At 43.5% G+C, this 21231-nt stretch overlaps 1 protein-coding gene across 2 annotated transcripts in view; it reads left to right on the top strand.

The window, feature by feature from the left end:
* The window catches only part of stxbp1a (syntaxin binding protein 1a), a 43148-nt gene that overhangs the window by 5666 nt on the left and 16251 nt on the right, over window positions 1–21231 (top strand). For both annotated transcript variants that reach the window (XM_036968282.1, XM_036968283.1), the window contains exons 2-6: window positions 15207–15256; window positions 17839–17920; window positions 18505–18581; window positions 18944–19022; window positions 19488–19591. In XM_036968282.1, coding sequence (XP_036824177.1) covers window positions 15207–15256; window positions 17839–17920; window positions 18505–18581; window positions 18944–19022; window positions 19488–19591 — 392 coding nt within the window. The remainder of the gene's footprint in view (window positions 1–15206; window positions 15257–17838; window positions 17921–18504; window positions 18582–18943; window positions 19023–19487; window positions 19592–21231) is intronic.

Below are 21231 nucleotides of genomic sequence, written 5' to 3'. Positions count from 1 at the left end.
AATAAAGAAAAACCCTTGAATGAGTAGGTGTGTCCAAACTATTGACCGGTACTGTATGTATGTATGTTTTTTACACCATTTTCTCCTCTCCTTTGCTCCTGACTACATGTGTTGCTATATCAATCAATCAGCTGATGTCACAAAGTGCTGTACAGAAACCCAGCCTAAAACCCCAAACAAACTGCACCCATGTGTACAGAAATACACGAGTGCATTCATTCTATAGAAATAGAATGAATAGAACGGCCACCCCCATTCAAGTCAATGATGGCATAATGGGTGGGCTGGCAGCCATTGCAAGTGTACACATAGGTGCAGTATATTTTATATTTTGACCTAGGAGCCAAGCAGGAAGTAAAAATGGGAAGCAAAAGTAGGAAGATTAGGCATACCTACCAATCAATATGTTCTGTGATTTGCTGATTCAACTCAACTGACATAGCAAAAAAATACATCCCATAATCCCAGTCAGTACTGGATAGAACTTCATGGCACCCTCCGCTTGTGTGGAAAACAACCGGTGTTTATCTAGGTTAACCCATTGTCTCACAGCAAAAACGTCACCATTTTTTCAAATGCAATTTTATTGTTGTCTGCTTGTTTTAGTTAATTACAAAACAACATTTAGGTAAGTACAACATGTCTAAACATGACGTTTCAACCTTGCCTGCTACCGAGCGTTCTCACTACTTAGAAAAAACATAATATTTTAGGGTTTCCCTCATGCCCCTTTTCATGACGGTGCTAGCAGCTACGTGAGTGAGTGCTAGCTAGCTACCGACCAGAACATTAAGCTAGCCACGACCAACAACACAAGCAACCAAACTATATAGCATAGGTGTGGACTCGAGTCACAAATATGATGACTTGCAACTCGACTTTGACTTTAACACCAATGACTCGTGACTTGACTTGGACTTGAGCCTTATGACTCGACTTGACTTGATACCCTCCCCAAGCCCAAATATGAAAAATTATGCTATTAAAAAAAGTGTGCAGCGCATCAACTCTTCATTTAACAGATTACAGTTTGAATCGGATCGCAGCCAATCAAATTGTGCCAGCTGAGAAAAAGTTGTGCGTAGCAGTGCAGAGGAACGTCGGCGGGTGAATTCAGATGGAGTCCTTGGAAAGATGATACCCCCCCCAAATACATTTTTGATCTTAAAGACGACGCTGTATCAACCAAAAACAGATTGCAACTTGCAAAACATGCAGGAAGAAAATGACAGACGGAGGCGCAACAATTTCCAACTTTGTTTGACATTTGAAGCTGCACAAAGAACGGTAAGTCGGGGCTACATCATGGTCACATATAATTTATAACTTTACTAGTGTAGCATGTAGGCTAATGTAATGTTAAATCAATGAGCCTCCACACAGTCAGTCAGTGCGGGAAAGTGATCATTGCACCCAAGATTGAGCTATAAATCCTGCCTGATGTTACTGCTGTTCCTAAAACCATTGACATACGTTAGCCTACTGTGTGTTTTAAGGTTGGGCGATTGTGTACCAGCCTACTTTGGAAAGTAATAAATATATATATATATATATTTTAAAGCATTCATGATTTGGGTAAATGTAATATACTAACTATTACTCTCGTTAAAAATATGAAATGGTATTACATTTGGTGAGAGCACATTATGACTTGTTTAGGACTCGAAACTCAAAGTTTAAGACTTGAGACTTGACTTGATACTTGACTCGGACTTGCCTGTCTTGACTTGGGACTTGAGTGCTAAGACTTGAGACTTACTTGTGACTTGTAAAACAATGACTTGGTCCCACCTCTGCTATACAGCTACTAGTAGTGAGTGGAGTTACAAATGGACTATACCAAACAAGTTAAATGTCTTACCTGTGATGAAATGTTTTCCACACATAGCTAGCTACGTGTAGCCTCCTTGGACACCGGGTCCCCACATTTCCCACGTCGAATAGCCTGAAGCCACAGGACTCTTCTCGCAGGCTCTATTTCACTACGTGGGAGCATTGCTAACCATAGGTCAGGATTTTTGACCTGGTTACATGTGCATTGAACAACACAGCAGATTTTCGGCACGTTTTGTTATTTCTGTGTAACAAAAAAGTGACGACAAAGTTGGCTATTTTACACTGGGGATCAATGGAAAATAATAGTTGTTTTCCCCAATTTGTGGGTGTGGTCGAGGGGAATTCCTTATTATTACATGAATATCGACTCAGAGTATTGCATGAGCCACATCAGTTAACATAAATTAAATGAACATTCTACATTACCAAGGACATTATTTTATCACAATACCAGACAGCCATTGTGAGTATACCAATGAGTTCACCAACGAGGGTTAGAAGTTCCAAGCCCGTTCTATTCATTCTGTTTCTATTCATTCTATTTCGCTGTGTGCTGCTGCTGCATTGTGGGGTGCGTTGCCTAGGCAACCACTGACTTGTTTGCTAGTTTCTTGTTTCAGCAAGGAGGAGGAAAGGTTAATCACATTAAGAGTCCATGTTACCACAGAAACTAACTCGACTGTATGAATGCCTGGCCGTCAGCTATCAGCTGTTTGTAAAAAAATAAATAATAATCTAATAATAATAATAACGGTTATGACGGTTATTTTATTTCCATGAGGGTCTACATCCATAACTGTTGGTTATACGGTAATTGTGCCAGCCCCAGTTGCATGCCTTTAAAATAAATGTCTAATGCCAACATTTATATGTTTTTCATGCCAATTGCATAATACATTATACCAGCTATCATTACATAACACTGTCTTGTAGGAAAATGAAAAATAGATGGAATATAACACCCAGACACACTTAAAAAATATATATATGTTTTCACCTTTATTTAACCAGGTAGGCAAGTTGAGAACAAGTTCTCATTTACAATTGCGACCTGGCCAAGATAAAGCAAAGCAGTTCGACACATACAACGACACAGAGTTACACATGGAGTAAAACAAACATACAGTCAATAATACAGTAGAAACAAGTCTATATACGATGTGAGCAAATGAGGTGAGATAAGGGAGGTAAAGGCAAAAAAAAGGCCATGGTGGCAAAGTAAATACAATATAGCAAGTAAAACACTGGAATGGTAGATTTGCAGTAGAGGAATGTGCAAAGTAGAAATACAAATAATGGGGTGCAAAAGAGCAAAATAAATAAATACAGTAGGGAAAGAGTTAGTTGTTTGGGCTAAATTATAGGTGGGCAATGTACAGGTTCAGTAATCTGTGAGCTGCTCTGACAGCTGGTGCTTAAAGCTAGTGAGGGAGATAAGTGTTTCCAGTTTCAGAGATGTTTTTAGTTCGTTCCAGTCATTGGCAGCAGAGAACTGGAAGGAGAGGCGGCCAAAGAAAGAATTGTTTAAATTAACACACCAAGAGATTGTGGCAGAAAAATACTTCTCAGTTTACCTCAACATACTAAGAATAAGATACTATCGTGAGGGATTATTCAGGGTCTTCATCTTGTCTGCGCTTGTTAGAATTAAACCTCTCTCTATACTATTTTTCCTCTCACAGTGCCTTTCCTGCTCTGAGAGTCAGCATGACCTACAGCCAGACTCTGACAACACAACCTTTGACCCCAGCTGAGATGTGGACGGGAGTTGTTTCTGCTTGCTTGCTATTCCTGTTCAGTTCTCCTGAGATGTCTCTGATCTGGGATCTGTTTGTGTTGTCAGAGTCTGGCTGCGGGTCATGCCCACTCGCTCAGAGCAGGAAATGGATGGATGTGAGTGTGACCCTTTGCTGTAGCCACGACCAGTGGGAACGGGGCAAGGCACTGTGCGAGTTTGCGTTTCCTCAGACTGGGCTCACAGCTGACTGACTCATGGGTGTCTGTAAACAGTTAAGTCTGTGGAAGGGCACTCTGAGACACTCTACTCCCTCTGTTACTGACGATCACGCCAAGGAGAGCAGTAGTCGATTTTTATATCTCTAATCGATTTTCCTCTTGTTTTAAATTTTTTTTGTTGCTTTGTATACATGTTATAACTGTGTTTAGTATGCTTAATGAAATATGACAGGGCAAAATGTGTCTATTCTCTTCTTGTCTTTTCAAGAGCCATCCAAAATGTCAGCCTGAACCAAACCAGTCGAGCTGCTAATGGTTTTGACTGAGACAATTACGAGTGAATGAAGCTCCTGCTGTGTGCCCTCCAGGACTAGAAGTATAGGTACTCCATGGTCCAGAAGATGAGAGGGAAAATAATATGGGAGGGGCTGTGTCCTGCTTAAAATGGCCGCCGGACTCTTTAAGAGCAGGGGTGTTACATTCCCTGGGACTGATGCTGAGATCTAGAGAAAATGGGTCATGTAATCGTAGTCGCCGACACCCAAGGCAGAACCGGAAGGTAAAGGGTTAAATTCACAGTATTGAGTCGCTAGGGCTAGGCATTGTTTGTTGGGGTCAAGGTTGAGGATTCTTCAGGAGTGGAAGACATAATACACAACCGTTACATAACCAATACACATCAATGACACAACAAACAGCCAGCCAGCCTCCAACGGAATGGATCGTGCACCACTCCCTAGCATTCTCCTCGCCAATGTCCAGTCTCTTGACAACAAGGTTGATGAAATCCGAGCAAGGGTAGCATTCCAGAGGGACATCAGAGACTGTAACGTTCTTTGCTTCACGGAAACATGGCTCACTGGAGAGACGCTATCGGAGGCGGTGCAGCCAGCGGGTTTCTCCACGCATCGCGCCGACAGAAACAAACATATTTCTGGTAAGAAGAGGGGCGGGGGCGTATGCTTTATGGTTAACGTGACGTGGTGTGGCCAAAACAACATACAGGAACTCAAGTCCTTCTGTTCACCTGACTTAGAAGTCCTCACAATCAAATGTCGACCGCATTATCTACCAAGAGAATTCTCTTCGATTATAATCACAGCCGTGTATATCCCCCCCCCAAGCAGACACATCGATGGCTCTGAACGAACTTTATTTGACTCTTTGCAAACTGGAATCCATATATCCGGAAGCTGCATTCATTGTAGCTGGGGATTTTAACAAGGCTAATCTGAAAACAAGACTCCCTAAATTTTATCAGCATATCGATTGCGCAACCAGGGCGGGAAAAACCTTGGATCATTGCTATTCCAACTTCCGCAACGCATATAAGGCCCTGCCCCGCCCTCCTTTCGGAAAAGCTGACCACGACTCATTTTGTTGATCCCTGCCTACAGACAGAAACTAAAACAAGAAGCTCCCGCGCTGAGGTCTGTTCAACGCTGGTCCGACCAATCCGATTCCACACACCAAGACTGCTTCCATCACGTGGACTGGGATATGTTCCGTATTGCGTCAGACGACAACATTGACGAATACGCTGATTCGGTGTGCGAGTTCATTAGAACGTGCGTTGAAGATGTCGTTCCCATAGCAACGATTAAAACATTCCCAAACCAGAAACCGTGGATTGATGGCAGCATTCGCGTGAAACTGAAAGCGCGAACCACTGCTTTTAATCAGGGCAAGGTGACTGGAAACATGACCGAATACAAACAGTGTAACTATTCCCTCCGCAAGGCAATCAAACAAGCTAAGCGTCAGTATAGAGACAAAGTAGAATCTCAATTCAACGGCTCAGACACAAGAGGTATGTGGCAGGGTCTACAGTCAATCACGGATTACAAAAAGAGAACCAGCACCGTCACGGACCAGGATGTCTTGCTCCCAGGCAGACTAAATAACTTTTTTGCCCGCTTTGAGGACAATACAGGGCCACAACTAAAACATGCGGACTCTCCTTCACTGCAGCCGACGTGAGGAAAACATTTAAACGTGTCAACCCTCGCAAGGCTGCAGGCCCAGACGGCATCCCCAGCCGCGCCCTCAGAGCATGCGCAGACCAGCTGGCTGGTGTGTTTACGGACATATTCAATCAATCCCCATCCCAGTCTGTTGTTCCCACATGCTTCAAGAGGGCCACCATTGTTCCTGTTCCCAAGAAAGCTAAGGTAACTGAGCTAAATGACTACCGCCCCGTAGCACTCACTTCCGTCATCATGAAGTGCTTTGAGAGACTAGTCAAGGACCATATCACCTCCACCCTACTTGACACCCTAGACCCACTCCAATTTGCTTACTGCCCAAATAGGTCCACAGACGATGCAATCTCAACCACACTGCACACTGCCCTAACCCATCTGGACAAGAGGAATACCTATGTGAGAATGCTGTTCATCGACTACAGCTCGGCATTTAACACCATAGTGCCCTCCAAGCTCGTCATCAAGCTTGAGACCCTGGGTCTCGACCCCGCCCTGTGCAACTGGGTACTGGACTTCCTGACGGGCCGCCCCCAGGTGGTGAGGGTAGGCAACAACATCTCCACCCCGCTGATCCTCAACACTGGGGCCCCACAAGGGTGCGTTCTGAGCCCTCTCCTGTACTCCCTGTTTACCCACGACTGCGTGGCCACGCACGCCTCCAACTCAATCATCAAGTTTGCGGACGACACAACAGTGGTAGGCTTGGTTACCAACAACGACGAGACGGCCTACAGGGAGGAGGTGAGGGCCCTCGGAGTGTGGTGTCAGGAAAATAACCTCACACTCAACGTCAACAAAACTAAGGAGATGATTGTGGACTTCAGGAAACAGCAGAGGGAACACCCCCCTATCCACATCGATGGAACAGTAGTGGATAGGGTAGTAAGTTTTAAGTTCCTCGGCGTACACATCACAGACAAACTGAATTGGTCCACCCACACAGACAGCATCGTGAAGAAGGCGCAGCAGCGCCTCTTCAACCTCAGGAGGCTGAAGAAATTCGGCTTATCACCAAAAGCACTCACAAACTTCTACAGATGCACAATCGAGAGCATCCTGGCGGGCTGTATCACCGCCTGGTACGGCAACTGCTCCGCCCACAACCGTAAGGCTCTCCAGAGGGTCGTGAGGTCTGCACAACGCATCACCGGGGGCAAACTACCTGCCCTCCAGGACACCTACACCACCCGATGTCACAGGAAGGCCATAAAGATCATCAAGGACAGCAACCACCCGAGCCACTGCCTGTTCACCCCCCGCTATCATCCAGAAGGCGAGGTCAGTACAGGTGCATCAAAGCTGGTACCGAGAGACTGAAAAACAGCTTCTATCTCAAGGCCATCAGACTGTTAAACAGCCACCACTAACATTGAGTGGCTGCTGCCAACACACTGACTCAACTCCAGCCACTTTAATAATGGGAATTGATGGGAAATGATGTAAAATATATCACTAGCCACCTTAAACAATGCTACCTAATATAATGTTCCCTACATTACTAATCTCATATGTATATGTATATACTGTACTCTATATCATCTACTACATCCTTATGTAATACATGTATCACTAGCCACTTTAACTATGCCACTTTGTTTACATACTTATCTCATATGTATATACTGTACTCAATACCATCTACTGTATCTTGCCTATGCCGCTCTGTACCGTCACTCATTCATATATCTTTATGTACATATTCTTTATCCCCTTACACTTGTGTCTATAAGGTAGTCGTTTTGGAATTGTTAGCTAGATTACTTGTTGGTTATTACTGCATTGTCGGAACTAGAAGCACAAGCATTTCGCTACACTCGCACTAACATCTGCTAACCATGTGTATGTGACAAATAAAATTTGATTTGATTTCAATTGTTCCTGTGTGGATAAAAGGCTTTACAAACCCTGTGCTAAGCATACTCATACTTGGTTGTGGTATGGGTTGATGCTAATGCTAGCCTAGCATTGTGGTATGGGTTGATGTTAATGCTAGCCTAGCATTGTGGTATGGGTTGATGCTAATGCTAGCCTAGCATTGTGGTATGGGTTGATGCTAATGCTAGCCTAGCATTGTGGTATGGGTTGATGCTAATGCTAGCCTAGCATTGTGGTATGGGTTGATGTTAATGCTAATGTTGATGCTAAAGCGACAGCTGTTCATTATGCTGTGATCTTAGAACACCGCCTCCCTGTGAGGTGAATGGTTGGGGAACATCTGCATATGTCTCAGCTGTTCCAATTCTCTCTGCTGTACTCTCTAGTCACCCCCAAAACCAATTCTTTCTTTGGCCGCCTCTCCTTCCAGTTCTCTGCTGCCAATGACTGGAACGAACTACAAAAATCTCTGAAACTGGAAACACTTATCTCCCTCACTAGCTTTAAGCACCAACTGTCAGAGCAGCTCACAGATTACTGCACCTGTACATAGCCCACCTATAATTTAGCCCAAACAACTACCTCTTTCCCTACTGTATTTTATTTATTTATTTATTCATTTTGCTCCTTTGCACCCCATTATTTTTATTTCTACTTTGCACATTCTTCCACTGCAAATCTACCATTCCAGTGTTTTACTTGCTATATTGTATTTACTTTGCCACCATGGCCTTTTTTTGCCTTTACCTCCCTTATCTCACCTCATTTGCTCACATCGTATATAGACTTGTTTATACTGTATTATTGACTGTATGTTTGTTTTACTCCATGTGTAACTCTGTGTCGTTGTATGTGTCGAACTGCTTTGCTTTATCTTGGCCAGGTCGCAATTGTAAATGAGAACTTGTTCTCAACTTGCCTACCTGGTTAAATAAAGGTGAAATAAATAAAAACTCTGGATGACAAAGTCAGCATCAGGTGAAGGTGACGTGTCCACCTAATTTGAACATATGAGACGTGATGTTTAACATATCTATAAGATGTCAAATTAATTTAGTATTTACAGTGACACATGCCTCAGGCTGAGTACAGCTATGCCTGATTCACCTACAGTTGAAAGAGCTCTGGGTCTAACCCATCCCAGTGCTTACACTGGTCTGGTCAGAGCCACAGACCGACACAAACACTTAGACGTGCATACTGTATTACTCTAGTCAACTATTTATTTCTAGTAGCATATGCCAGACTTTTATTGGTCACATACACATATTTAGCAGATGTTATTGCGGGTGTAGCGAAATGCTTGTGTTCCTAGCTCCAACAGTGCAGTAATATCTAACAATTCACAACAATACACACACATCTCAAAGTAAAAGAATGGATTTAAGAAATATATAAATGTTAGGACGAGCAATGTCGTAGTGGCAATGAATAGACTACGGTATATACAGTGCATTCGGAAAATATTCAGACCCCTTGACTTTTCCACATTTTGTTACGTTACAGCCTTATTTTAAGTGCTGTGGGGATGTTTTTCCGCGGCAGGGACTGGGACAGTAGTCAGGATCGAGAGAAAGACAAACGGAGCAAAGTACAGAGAGATCCTTGATGAAAACCTGATCCAGAATGCTCAGGACCTCAGACTCGGGCGAAGGTTCACCTTCCAACAGGACAACGACTGTAGGAATACAGCCAAGACAATACAGGAGTGGCTTCGGGACAAGCCTCTGAATGTCCTTGAGTGGCCCAGCCAGAGCCAGGCCTTGAACCCGATCGAACATCTCTGGAGAGACCTGAAAATAGCTTTGCAGCAACTCTCCCCATCCAACCTGACAGAACTTGAGGATCTGCAGAGAAAAATGGGAGAAACTCCCAAATTACAGGTTTGCCAAGCTTGTATCGTCATACCCAAGAAGACTCGGCTGTTATCCCTGCCAAAGGTGCTTCGCAAAGTATTGAGTAAAGGGTCTGAATACATATGTAAATGTTATATTTCCCTTTTTTTGTTTTTAAGATATTTGCAAAGATTTCAAAAAAACAGTCATTATGGGGTATTTTGTGTAGATTTCCCCCTAATCAAACTATTTATTGCATTTTAGAATAAGACTATAACATAATTTTTTGGGGAAAAAGTCAAGAGGTCTGAATACTTTCCAAATGCACTGTATATATGACATGAGTAAAACAGTATGTAAACATTATTAAAGTGACCAGTGATTCCATGTCTATGTACATAGGGCAGCAGCCTCTAATGTGCAGGGTTGAGTAACCGGGTGGTAGCCGGGTAGTGACAGTGACTAAATTCAGGGCAGGGTACTAGGTGGAGGCCAGTTTAAGTCTAATTGCCTTGATATAAAAGCTGTTTTTCAGTCTCTCGGTCCCACCTTTGATGTACCTGTACTGACCTCGCCTTCTGGATGTTAGCGGGGTGAACAGGCCGTGGCTCGGGTGGTTGATGCCCTTGATGATCTTTTTGGCTTTCTTGTGACATCGGGTGCTGTAGGTGTCCTGGGGGCAGGCAGTGTACCCCCGGTGATGCGTTGGGCAGACCGCACAGTCCTCTGAAGAGCCCTGCGGTTGAGGGCGGTGCAGTTACTGTACCAAGTGGTGATACAGGATGCTCTCAATGGTGCATATGCAAAATTGTGTGAGGGTCTTAGGGACCAATTTCTTCTGCCTCCTGAGGTTGAAGAGGTGCGGTTGTGCTTTCTTCACCACACTGTCTGTGTGGGTGGACCATTTCAGATTGTCAGGGATTTGTACCCAGAGGAACTTGAAGCTTTTCACGTTCTCCACTGTGGTCCCATCGATGTGAATGGGGGCGTGCTCCCTCTGATGTCTCCTTAAGTCTACGACCAGCTCCTTTATTTTGTTGACGTTGAGGGAGAGGTTATTTTCCTGGCACCACTCCGCCAGGGTCCTACCCTCCTCCCTGTAGGCTGTCTCATCATTGTTAATAATCAGGCCTACTACTGTTGTGTTGTCTGCAAACTTGATGATTGAGTTGGAGGTGTGCGTGGCCATGCAGTCATTGGTGAACAGGGAGTATAGGAGGGGGCTGAGCATGCACCCTTTTGGGGCCCCTGTGTTAAGGATCAGCATAGTGGAGGTGTTGTTTCCTACCTTCACCACCTGGGGGGAGCCCGTCAGGAAGTTCAGGACCCCGTTGCACAGGGCAGGGTTCAGAACCAGGGCCCCGAGCTTAATGATGAGCTTGGAGTGTACTATGGTGTTGAAGGCGGAGCTGTAGTCAGTGAACAGCGTACTGTACATAGGTATTCCTCTTGTCCAGATGGGATAGGGCAGAGACCTGTGCGATGGTGATTGCATCGTCTGTGGATCTGTTGGGGCAGAAAACAAATTGAAGTGGGTCTAGAGTGACGGGTAAGGTAGAGGTGATATGTTCCTTAACTAGCCTCTCAAAGCACTTTGTGATGACAGAAGTGAGTGCTACGGGGCGATAGTCATTTAGTTCAGTATTCTTTGCTCTCTTGGGTACAGGATCAGTGGTGGCCGTCTTGAAGCATGTGGGGACAGCTGACTGGGATAGGGAGAGATTGAATATGTCCGTAAACACTCCAGCCAGCTGGTCTGCGCATGCTCTGAGGACACAGCTAGGGATGCAGTCTGGGCCGGCAGCCTTGCGAGGGTTAACACGCTTAAAAGTCTTACTTACGCTGGCCACGGAGAACGATAGCTCACGGTCCTTGGAGACTCCTGTCTGTGACTGTGTGAGGCTGTTAGCCTCTCTACTCTGCTGGTTGACACAGCTGAAAATCTCACTTTTAAAAGTTAATATTCTGTTAAGTCATACGTCATAACCAAATCATGTTGTTGACTCATCCTATACTAGTATTTGTGGCCAAAGCATAAATTGGAGAAAAAACACATAAAAAACAACAACTTCAAACTTGTATCTCAAACAGACCGTTTCAAAAGTGTGAAGGATGAGCCGGCCAATTAGCTGTTTACTCGCATGAATATTTTTTATGACTGCTGTACGCCCACAGCGTTCTGTTGTTGGGGTACGCCATCACCATTCCAGCACAGAAAACCTGCTTTTATCCTACTTAATTAAAACATATTGTAATCAATTACACCGTCCGTCATATTTGGTAGAAATCTGGAAACACCACACGGGGGGGGGGGGTCAAGGAAGAGCCAGAACAATTCCAGAATGGCATCCTGTCTGCTGAAATGGTTTCCTGTGGCATAGCCTAGAAAGAGCTGGAAATAGACAAGAGCTGAATAAGCGATTCACTCTCAGCTATTCTCCACAAAGACTACAACAAAATGAGCACGTCTATTCCAAGGTTGTCCACTTTCCCTATGGAGCTCAGATAAGTATCCTCTTTCTCAGATCATCTACATCATGGTCACATCAGGGCATCTCCGTCTAGAGTGCTGCTTTCCTGTACAGACCTAACCCCCTGGCTTTGAGTGGTCTGTGCTTAAAGGGATAGTACACCTAAATGGCCCTGTACATAGACTGCTTACAGGGTAAGAAAACAAATGTCATTTTGTAATTTAACCATGAGGTGAACGTTGTCTACACAAATTACTATCGGCAGCATTTACCCAACAAATCCACTTCATTCTCTGAAAGGCCCTGCGGTCTCCACACAGCCCATTCACACACACATCCTGTTTAATCTGTGATAATCCGTCTGTATCTCTGTGTACACCTAGATGTTGGCCACTGCTGATCTAAAGGGCTTAGCAGTTTAATACCGTTTTTATATGGTGATACTGCAAAACATTAAAGAGAGTCATCCTAAATGGATTTATCCCAATACTGCAGCCAGATGGCCAACACCAGCGATCGGGCTAATAGTGGCATCGCCACAGAAACATGGCCGCCTGCCTTGGCCTGACCCACAGACAACCTATGGGATTAGTCCGTTCGTACTGCAGCAGAGGAGAACTGGAGCCACTGGCAGTCAACCAAAAATAATTGACTTGTTGTTTTTTTCATTCGGAGAACGAATTTGTCTTCTCTGCGTATCGGAAAATACATTTGATTCTTTAGTTCTGTTATGGAAGCCATTCTGGAATGTAACTGCATAAGAAGGCATCATCTGTGTTTCAAGATGCATTTGACTCATGTGTAGCCGCAGCCCTCCATTTTGCTAGCTACAGTGTAAGCACAGGAGCCTGCTGAGGGGCGGACGGCTCATAATAATGGCTGGAACGTAGCAAATCGAATGGCATCAAACACATGGAAATCATGTGTTTTTGATTGATTTGATACTATTCCACTGATTCCGCTCCAGCCGTTACCACGAGCCAGTCCTCCCCAATTAAGGAGCCATATACTCTCTCCTTGCAATGATGTGAGTATTTTATAATGGCGACTGAGCAAATTGAGGAGGCTGCTTGATGTAACCCTAGATTGCAAGCTGATATGGTCAAAACATATTGATTCAAGATGGGGAGAGGTCTGTCCGTGATAAAGCGCTGCTCTGCTTTCTTGACATCACAATTGACCAAACAAGTCCTACAGGCCCTACTTTTATCATACCTGGACTACTTCCCAGTTATATGGTCAAGTGCTGCAAAGAGGGACATAGACAATTTACAGTTGCCCCAGAACAGAGCAGCACGTCTGGCCCTTAAATGTACACAGAGGGCTTATATCAACAACATGCATATCAATCTCTCTTGGTTGAAAGTAGAGGAAAGATTGACTGCATCACTACTGGTCTTTGTGAGAGGTATTGGCTCGTCAAATGTACTGAATTATCTGTTCAGTCGGTTAACACACAGCTCAGACACTCATACATACCCCACAAGACACGCTGCCAGAAGTCTCTTCACAGCTCCCAAGTCCAGAACAGAGGTTAGGAAACGCACAGTACTAAATAAAGTCATGAATACATGGACCTCTCTTCCACATTAGGTATCTCAAGCTAGCAGTAACATCTGGTTTTAAAAAAACAGGTGAAACAACACCTCACGGCACAACGCGGACTGTGGAGAGACACACACACACACACACACTATTCTTAGCAATGTAATATAGTGTTGTAATGTAATAATGGAGCAATGTAAATGTGTATAATGCCCAATGTTTTGTATGATGTAATGTTTTATCTCTGTTTAGACCACAGGTAGAGTAGCTGCTGCCTTGGTAACAGCTAATGGAGATCTTAATAAAATACTAAATGTACTAAGAGGGGTTGGATGACTTTGCTTTGATGAAAATGAATCCTTCCGATGGACTAGAATCACATATTCAGCACAACAGCAATTATACATGACCGCTATGAGGCAGGCTGTCAACAGCAGAGCAATGCTGTCCAATGGAAGCATATTTTAGTGTCAGTGTGCTCTGTGGTTGATAGAAGCATATTTTAGTGTTTGTGTGCTCTGTGGTTGACAGAAGCATATTTTAGTGTCCGTGTGCTCTGTGGTTGATAGAAGCATATTTTAGTGTCAGTGTGCTCTGTGGTTGATGGAAGCATATTTTAGTGTCAGTGTGCTCTGTGGTTGATAGAAGCATATTTTAGTGTCAGTGTGCTCTGTGGTTGATAGAAGCATATTTTAGTGTCCGTGTGCTCTGTGGTTGATAGAGAGGTGGTAGGTCGCCTAGTGGTTAGAGCATTGGGCCAGTAACCGAAAGGTTGCTGGATTGAATCTTGAAGCTGACAAGGTACATTTCTGTCATTCTGAGCAAGGCAGTCAACCCACTGTTCCTAGGTCATCATTGTAAATAAGAATTTGTTTTTAACTGACTTGCCGAGTAAAATAAAAATAGAAGCATATTTCAGTGTGCTTTGTGGTTGATGGAAGCATATTTTAGTGTCAGTGTGCTCTGTGGTTGATAGAAGCATATTTTAGTGTCAGTGTGCTCTGTGGTTGATAGAAGCATATTTTAGTGTCAGTGTGCTCTGTGGTTGATAGAAGCATATTTTAGTGTCAGTGTGCTTTGTGGTTGATGGAAGCATATTTTAGTGTCAGTGTGCTTTGTGGTTGATAGAAGCATATTTTAGTGTCAGTGTGCTTTGTGGTTGATGGAAGCATATTTTAGTGTCAGTGTGCTTTGTGGTTGATAGAAGCATATTTTAGTGTCAGTGTGCTTTGTGGTTGATGGAAGCATATTTTAGTGTCAGTGTGCTTTGTGGTTGATAGAAGCATATTTTAGTGTCAGTGTGCTTTGTGGTTGATGGAAGCATATTTTAGTGTCAGTGTGTTCTGTGGTTGATCTGGAAGTGAAAACTTGTGTAGATCCTCCATAGCGGAATAACTCTTCTTTAGCCTTGTTCCCAGAGGCATAATTATAAGTGTGAGAGAGTCCTCATTTGTGTCCTGTGCTCCACTGTCACTCATCACTATATGGAAACAGTCTGATACCTGTCAATGAATCAAATCAGAGAAAATGACTGTATACTGTTAACCAGTACTGTACGCTCAAATCTTCATGTGAGAGGTTTTGACATTGAAAAGGACTCAAAGAAAATCATATCAACTGACATTGGAAGGTTGCACACGGTGAAGAAGCACGTGAAGTAAAGAATGTTCTGACCCGTTCGTCTTCTCTCTTCTCCTTCACAGAGATTATGAATGATGTCATCAAGAAGGTGAAGAAGAAGGGAGAATGGAAGGTGAGAGTCCCATTTAGTATTAGTATTTGTCTTTGTTATACTGCAGTTTAACCTTTTTTTTTTACATTTTATTCTGTTCATCAGGATTTTTCAGGCTTTGTTGGCCCGAAAACACTTGACAGAGTTCATTCCCACGATGGAAAGATAAAAGTGAAATTGTTCAGTGAAACATAGACCCTTTGGTCTAATTGTGACCATTTCGTTGTGTATTCTCGTAAGTATTACATGTAGTTTTTATTTGGTGTCACCAGGCACCTAGAAAAATATTCACCCAGATAATACATTGAATGGCAAAATTATATTTGTGCCACCCGGCTGTTGTTACATTGTATCGTTATTTGAGCAACACACATCACCAGCAAAGAGGATACATTGTATGATTTCACCTCACCTGTGAGAGCGAAGAGGATACATTGTATGATTTCACCTCACCTGTGAGAGTGAAGAGGATACATTGTATGATTTCACCTCACCTGTGAGAGTGAAGAGGAAACATTGTATGATTTCACCTCACCTGTGAGAGTGAAGAGGAAACATTGTATGATTTCACCTCACCTGTGAGAGTGAAGAGGAAACATTGTATGATTTCACCTCACCTGTGAGAGTGAAGAGGAAACATTGTATGATTTCACCTCACCTGTGAGAGTGAAGAGGATACATTGTATGATTTCACCTCACCTGTGAGAGTGAAGAGGATACATTGTATGATTTCACCTCACCTGTGAGAGCGAAGAGGATACATTGTATGATTTCACCTCACCTGTGAGAGCGAAGAGGAAATTCAGCAACTTTTTGAGGAGAGTGGAAGTTGATAAAAATACCTCTTTATTGTTAAAAGTTTAAAACTACAGGTCCATTCTTGAGAACATTGAGAAACAGTTTAACTTTAAACTTTTTCTAGTCTCAAAATCCACACCAGACAATTAAAATTGTCAACGTAGTTGCACATGATAGACCGTTACGTTAGTTTTTCCCCATCAGATAACCCAGCACACTCAGAGACCTACAGTGCCTTGCGAAAGTATTCGGCCCCCTTGAACTTTGCGACCTTTTGCCACATTTCAGGCTTCAAACATAAAGATATAAAACTGTATTTTTTTGTGAAGAATCAACAACAAGTGGGACACAATCATGAAGGGGAACGACATTTATTGGATATTTCAAACTTTTTTAACAAATAAAAAACTGAAAAATTGGGCGTGCAAAATTATTCAGCCCCCTTAAGTTAATACTTTGTAGCGCCACCTTTTGCTGCGATTACAGCTGTAAGTCGCTTGGGGTATGTCTCTATCAGTTTTGCACATCGAGAGACTGAATTTTTTTCCCATTCCTCCTTGCAAAACAGCTCGAGCTCAGTGAGGTTGGATGGAGAGCATTTGTGAACAGCAGTTTTCAGTTCTTTCCACAGATTCTCGATTGGATTCAGGCCATTCTAACACCTGGATATGTTTATTTTTGAACCATTCCATTGTAGATTTTGCTTTATGTTTTGGATCATTGTCTTGTTGTTAGACAAATCTCCGTCCCAGTCTCAGGTCTTTTGCAGACTCCATCAGGTTTTCTTCCAGAATGGTCCTGTATTTGGCCCATCCATCTTCCCATCAATTTTAACCATCTTCCCTGTCCCTGTATATATGTATATATATATATATATATATATTTTTTTTTTAAACGTTCGCATGCCTCTCCTATGAAGTAGTGACATGCGACATACGCCATAGGCTTCTTGAAACGGGATACATATATTTAATGAGGAGCTTCTTGGAGTCCCTTGGGTAGTGTAGTGCTGCCGGAGCGCACCAGAGCTCCACCACTTTTCAGAATGGTGCTCGTTTAATAAAGTTCAGATCAATGTCTCGCAATACATTTGAATGATTCATTAGTATTCGACACAGGCATACTAATATACCGAATATAATATCATACTAAAAGGTTGCCGTTACACCAAAAACACCACTTAAATTCTTATTTAGGCGACACTCACATATACAACATTTGATATGCATTATTATAATCCTCCACTCACGTACGTATGCGTTATTTCCATTCAGCATAGACGACCAGGAGTGAACTTTTTTCCTGTATAAAAAAGCTTGATGTGAAGGCACCTTGAACCCATGATTACTCCGAACATTCACTGTCAGCCACCATAGTGGTATACTTAGTGGCTATTTGACAAGACCGTAAGGCTCTTCGACTTACACTACCGTTCAAAGTTTGGGGTCACTTAGAAATGTCCTTGTTTTTGAAAGAAAAGCACTTTTTTTTTTGTCCAAATAAAAATAACAGCAAATTGATCAGAAATACAGTAGACACTGTTAATGTTGTATAATGACTAGAAAAGGCCTTCTGGATAGCTACATCAAAAGTAGTCATATGGGCTATCTAAATTTAATTTAAATCAATCTCTTTTTCTGGTGCTCCTCAGTACCGTTTGATGCTCCTGACGTTGTTAAGTTGGGTGCACTGCACCAGTGCTACCAATGAAACATTTGCATATGATTAGAGAGTCCTAACCTTGTTTTCCAAAACCTCTGTCTTACTCTCCCTGGTTTCTCATTGTTTTCTCTTCCTGGCCTCAGGCGCTGATTGTGGACCAGCTGAGCATGAGGATGCTGTCCTCCTGCTGCAAGATGACAGACATCATGTCAGAGGGCATCACCAGTAAGCACTCTGCTCGATTTAAACCTCATCAGCCTCTATTGTTATACTGCATCTGGGACCAGTGTCGATTGCCTCTGCGTTGTGTTTTGATTGGCTTACATACGACCAAAGGATCAGGGTTGGTGTAGGTCTTTTATTCTCTGATAATGAAAAACGTCCATGAACAAATGCCGTGCTGCCCCCTCTCTTCCACATGGGTACAGTGAACAGGGCATATAACAATAAGCTCATGAATGACATAATGTAAGACAAATGCAATTTACATTATGAAAGAGAAATGTACTGTATAGTCTACAGGCCTATACAGGGGGGAGGGGGGGGGGGGCAGAAGGAGAGTGATGTGTGCAACATAAAAAAAGGACACTTACAACAACAAAAGGAATGTACACTAATATCAGGCATGGGAACTATTCAGGTATTGTGTAATTATACGTGAAATTCAACACTTGTTACATATGCACTGTAGCTACCATTTGGCTACCATGACTCAGCCATCAGCTAACATGATATAACCACCTCTCTCTCTCTCTCTCTCTCTCTCTCTCTCTCTCTCTCCCCCCCCCCCCCCCCCCCCCCCCCCCTAGTTGTGGAGGATATAAACAAGCGGCGAGAGCCTCTTCCCACCCTGGAGGCCATTTACCTGATTACCCCCACTGACAAGGTACACACACACACACCATCATCTCCCTCTCACAGTCTATATTTAGAACACTATCTCTGGCAGCTTTCTGTTCTCACTGTACACAGAGACCATATGCCACCATTCTGTATAAGATGGTACCCAAACCCAGGGTTGTTGACTCAGCCTACCCAAACCACACAATACTCATGTGTGTCTGTGGACAGGATCTCTAGCTGACTGCACTCTACCTTCCTTCTTTCTACCGGTTTTACTCTCTACCTCTCCCATCCTTATTCAAACACGTACAGTACATGCAGGCACACGCTGACAGACACATGCTGACAGAAACACACACACACACACGACAGACATCTTACGCTCTTGTGTCCTTCTCTCTCCAGTCTGTGCAGACCCTAATTGGAGACTTCAAAGACCCCCATTCAGCCAAATACAAAGCAGCCCACGTCTTCTTCACTGACTGTGAGTAGCTCCCGGAGGAGCCTTTCCACTACACCTCAAGCGCTCTGCGGATTCACTACACAGCTCAATGGACATGAGTGCAACCTCAGCCATTCATTCTTGGTGGAGAGGGCTGTGACGTTGGTCAAATTACTTCATGGAAGGAATAATGTGCAATGAAAGAAAACACTTTTTTTTTTTCACTGTTCATTTTATTACAAAACCAGAGTTGATCTAGACACCCAAAATAGAGCTCATCATTTTCAGCATCATCATCCTTGAAACAAGGGTTCTTAATATACCAGCCCATGTTTTAATATGCTTTTATCCAAAGTGTCTTATGGTAGTGTGTGCATATATTTTCATACATGTGGCCCCAGCAGGAATCAAACCCACAATCCTGATGTTGTAAGTGCAGTGCATGCTCTACCAAGTCAGCCACGCAGAACCACCACTCACACTCACATCAACCTCTCCCTGTTTCAGCCTGCCCAGACCCACTTTTCAACGAGGTAGTGAAGAGCCGTGCCTCCAAATCCATCAAGACCCTGACGGAGATCAACATCGCCTTCCTGCCCTACGAATCGCAGGTACCAAACGGAGGGAGAGAAACAGAAGGAGAGAGGCAGGGAAATATAGAGATGGAGGGAGATTGAGCGATCCATGAAGAGCCAGAGGGAAAGATCCAGAGATAGAGGGATCCTAGAATAGCCAGAGAGTTATGTACATATCCGTTTACTGCCACTATGCATATTGTCTTCTTCTAATGACCTGTTCTTTTATGCTGCTTATTATTATTGATATTGATTATTGTACGACAATGTTGAGGGAGCTAGCACATAAATATTTCACTGCACCTTTTCTAGCTTTTGTAAACTGAGTATGTAACAAATACAATTTTGTTTGGTTTGATTTGAGATCGATTGAGATGGAGAACGGGAGGATGGAGAGAGAAATGTTCAAGTCCGGTTTCAGGTCCGGGCTCTGGCTGGTCCACTCAAGGACATTCAGAGACTTGTCCCGAAGTCACTCCTGCGTTGTCTTGGCTGTGTGCTTACGGTCGTTGTGCTGTTGGAAGGTGAACCTTCGTACCAGTCTGAAGTTCTGAGCGTTCTGGATCAGGTTTTCATCAAGGAACTCTATGTACTTTGCTCCATTCATCTTTCCCTCAAACCTGACTAGTCTCCCAGTCCCTACCACTGAAAAACATCCCCATTGTATGATGATACCAACACCATGCTTCACCGTAGGGATGGTGTCAGGTTTCCAGGCCAAAAAGTTCAACCTTGGTTTCATCAGACCGAAGAATCTTGTTTCTCATGGTTTGAGAGTCCTTTAGGTGTCTTCTGGCAAACTCCAAGTGGGCTGATGAGTGGCTTCCGTCTGGCCACTCTACCATAAAGGCCTAATTAGTGGAGTGCTGCAGAGATGGGAGAACCTTCCAGAAGGACAACCATCTCCACAGAGGAACTCTGGAGCTCTCACAGTAACCATCTGGTTCTTGGTCACCTCCCTGACCAAGGCCCTTCTCCCCCGATTACTCAGTTTGGCCAGACGGCCAGCTCTAGGAAGAGTTTTTGTGGTTCTAAACTTCTTCCATTTAAGAATGATGGAGACCACTGTGTTCTTGGGGACCTTCAATGCTGCAGAAATGTTTTGTTACCCTTCCCCAGATCTGTGCCTCGACACAATCCTGTCACGTCACTGTCCCATCATACACACATATAGGGAGGAAACACGTCACTGTCCCATCATACACACATATAGGATGGAAACACGTCACTGTCCCATCATACACACATATAGGAAGGAAACACGTCACTGTCCCATCATACACACATATAGGAAGGAAACACGTCACTGTCCCATCATACACACATATAGGATGGAAACACGTCACTGTCCCATCATACACACATATAGGAAGGAAACACGTCACTGTCCCATCATACACACATATAGGAAGGAAACACGTCACTGTCCCATCATACACACATATAGGATGGAAACACGTCACTGTCCCATCATACACACATATAGGATGGAAACACGTCACTGTCCCATCATACACACATATAGGATGGAAACACGTCACTGTCCCATCATACACACATATAGGATGGAAACACATCACTGTCCCATCATACACACATATAGGAAGGAAACACGTCACTGTCCCATCATACACACATATAGGAAGGAAACACGTCACTGTCCCATCATACACACA

The sequence above is a fragment of the Oncorhynchus mykiss genome, chromosome Y (assembly GCF_013265735.2).
Source record: "Oncorhynchus mykiss isolate Arlee chromosome Y, USDA_OmykA_1.1, whole genome shotgun sequence".
Taxonomy (NCBI): Eukaryota; Metazoa; Chordata; class Actinopteri; order Salmoniformes; family Salmonidae; genus Oncorhynchus; species Oncorhynchus mykiss.
This window is presented reverse-complemented; position numbering and strand designations above follow the sequence as displayed.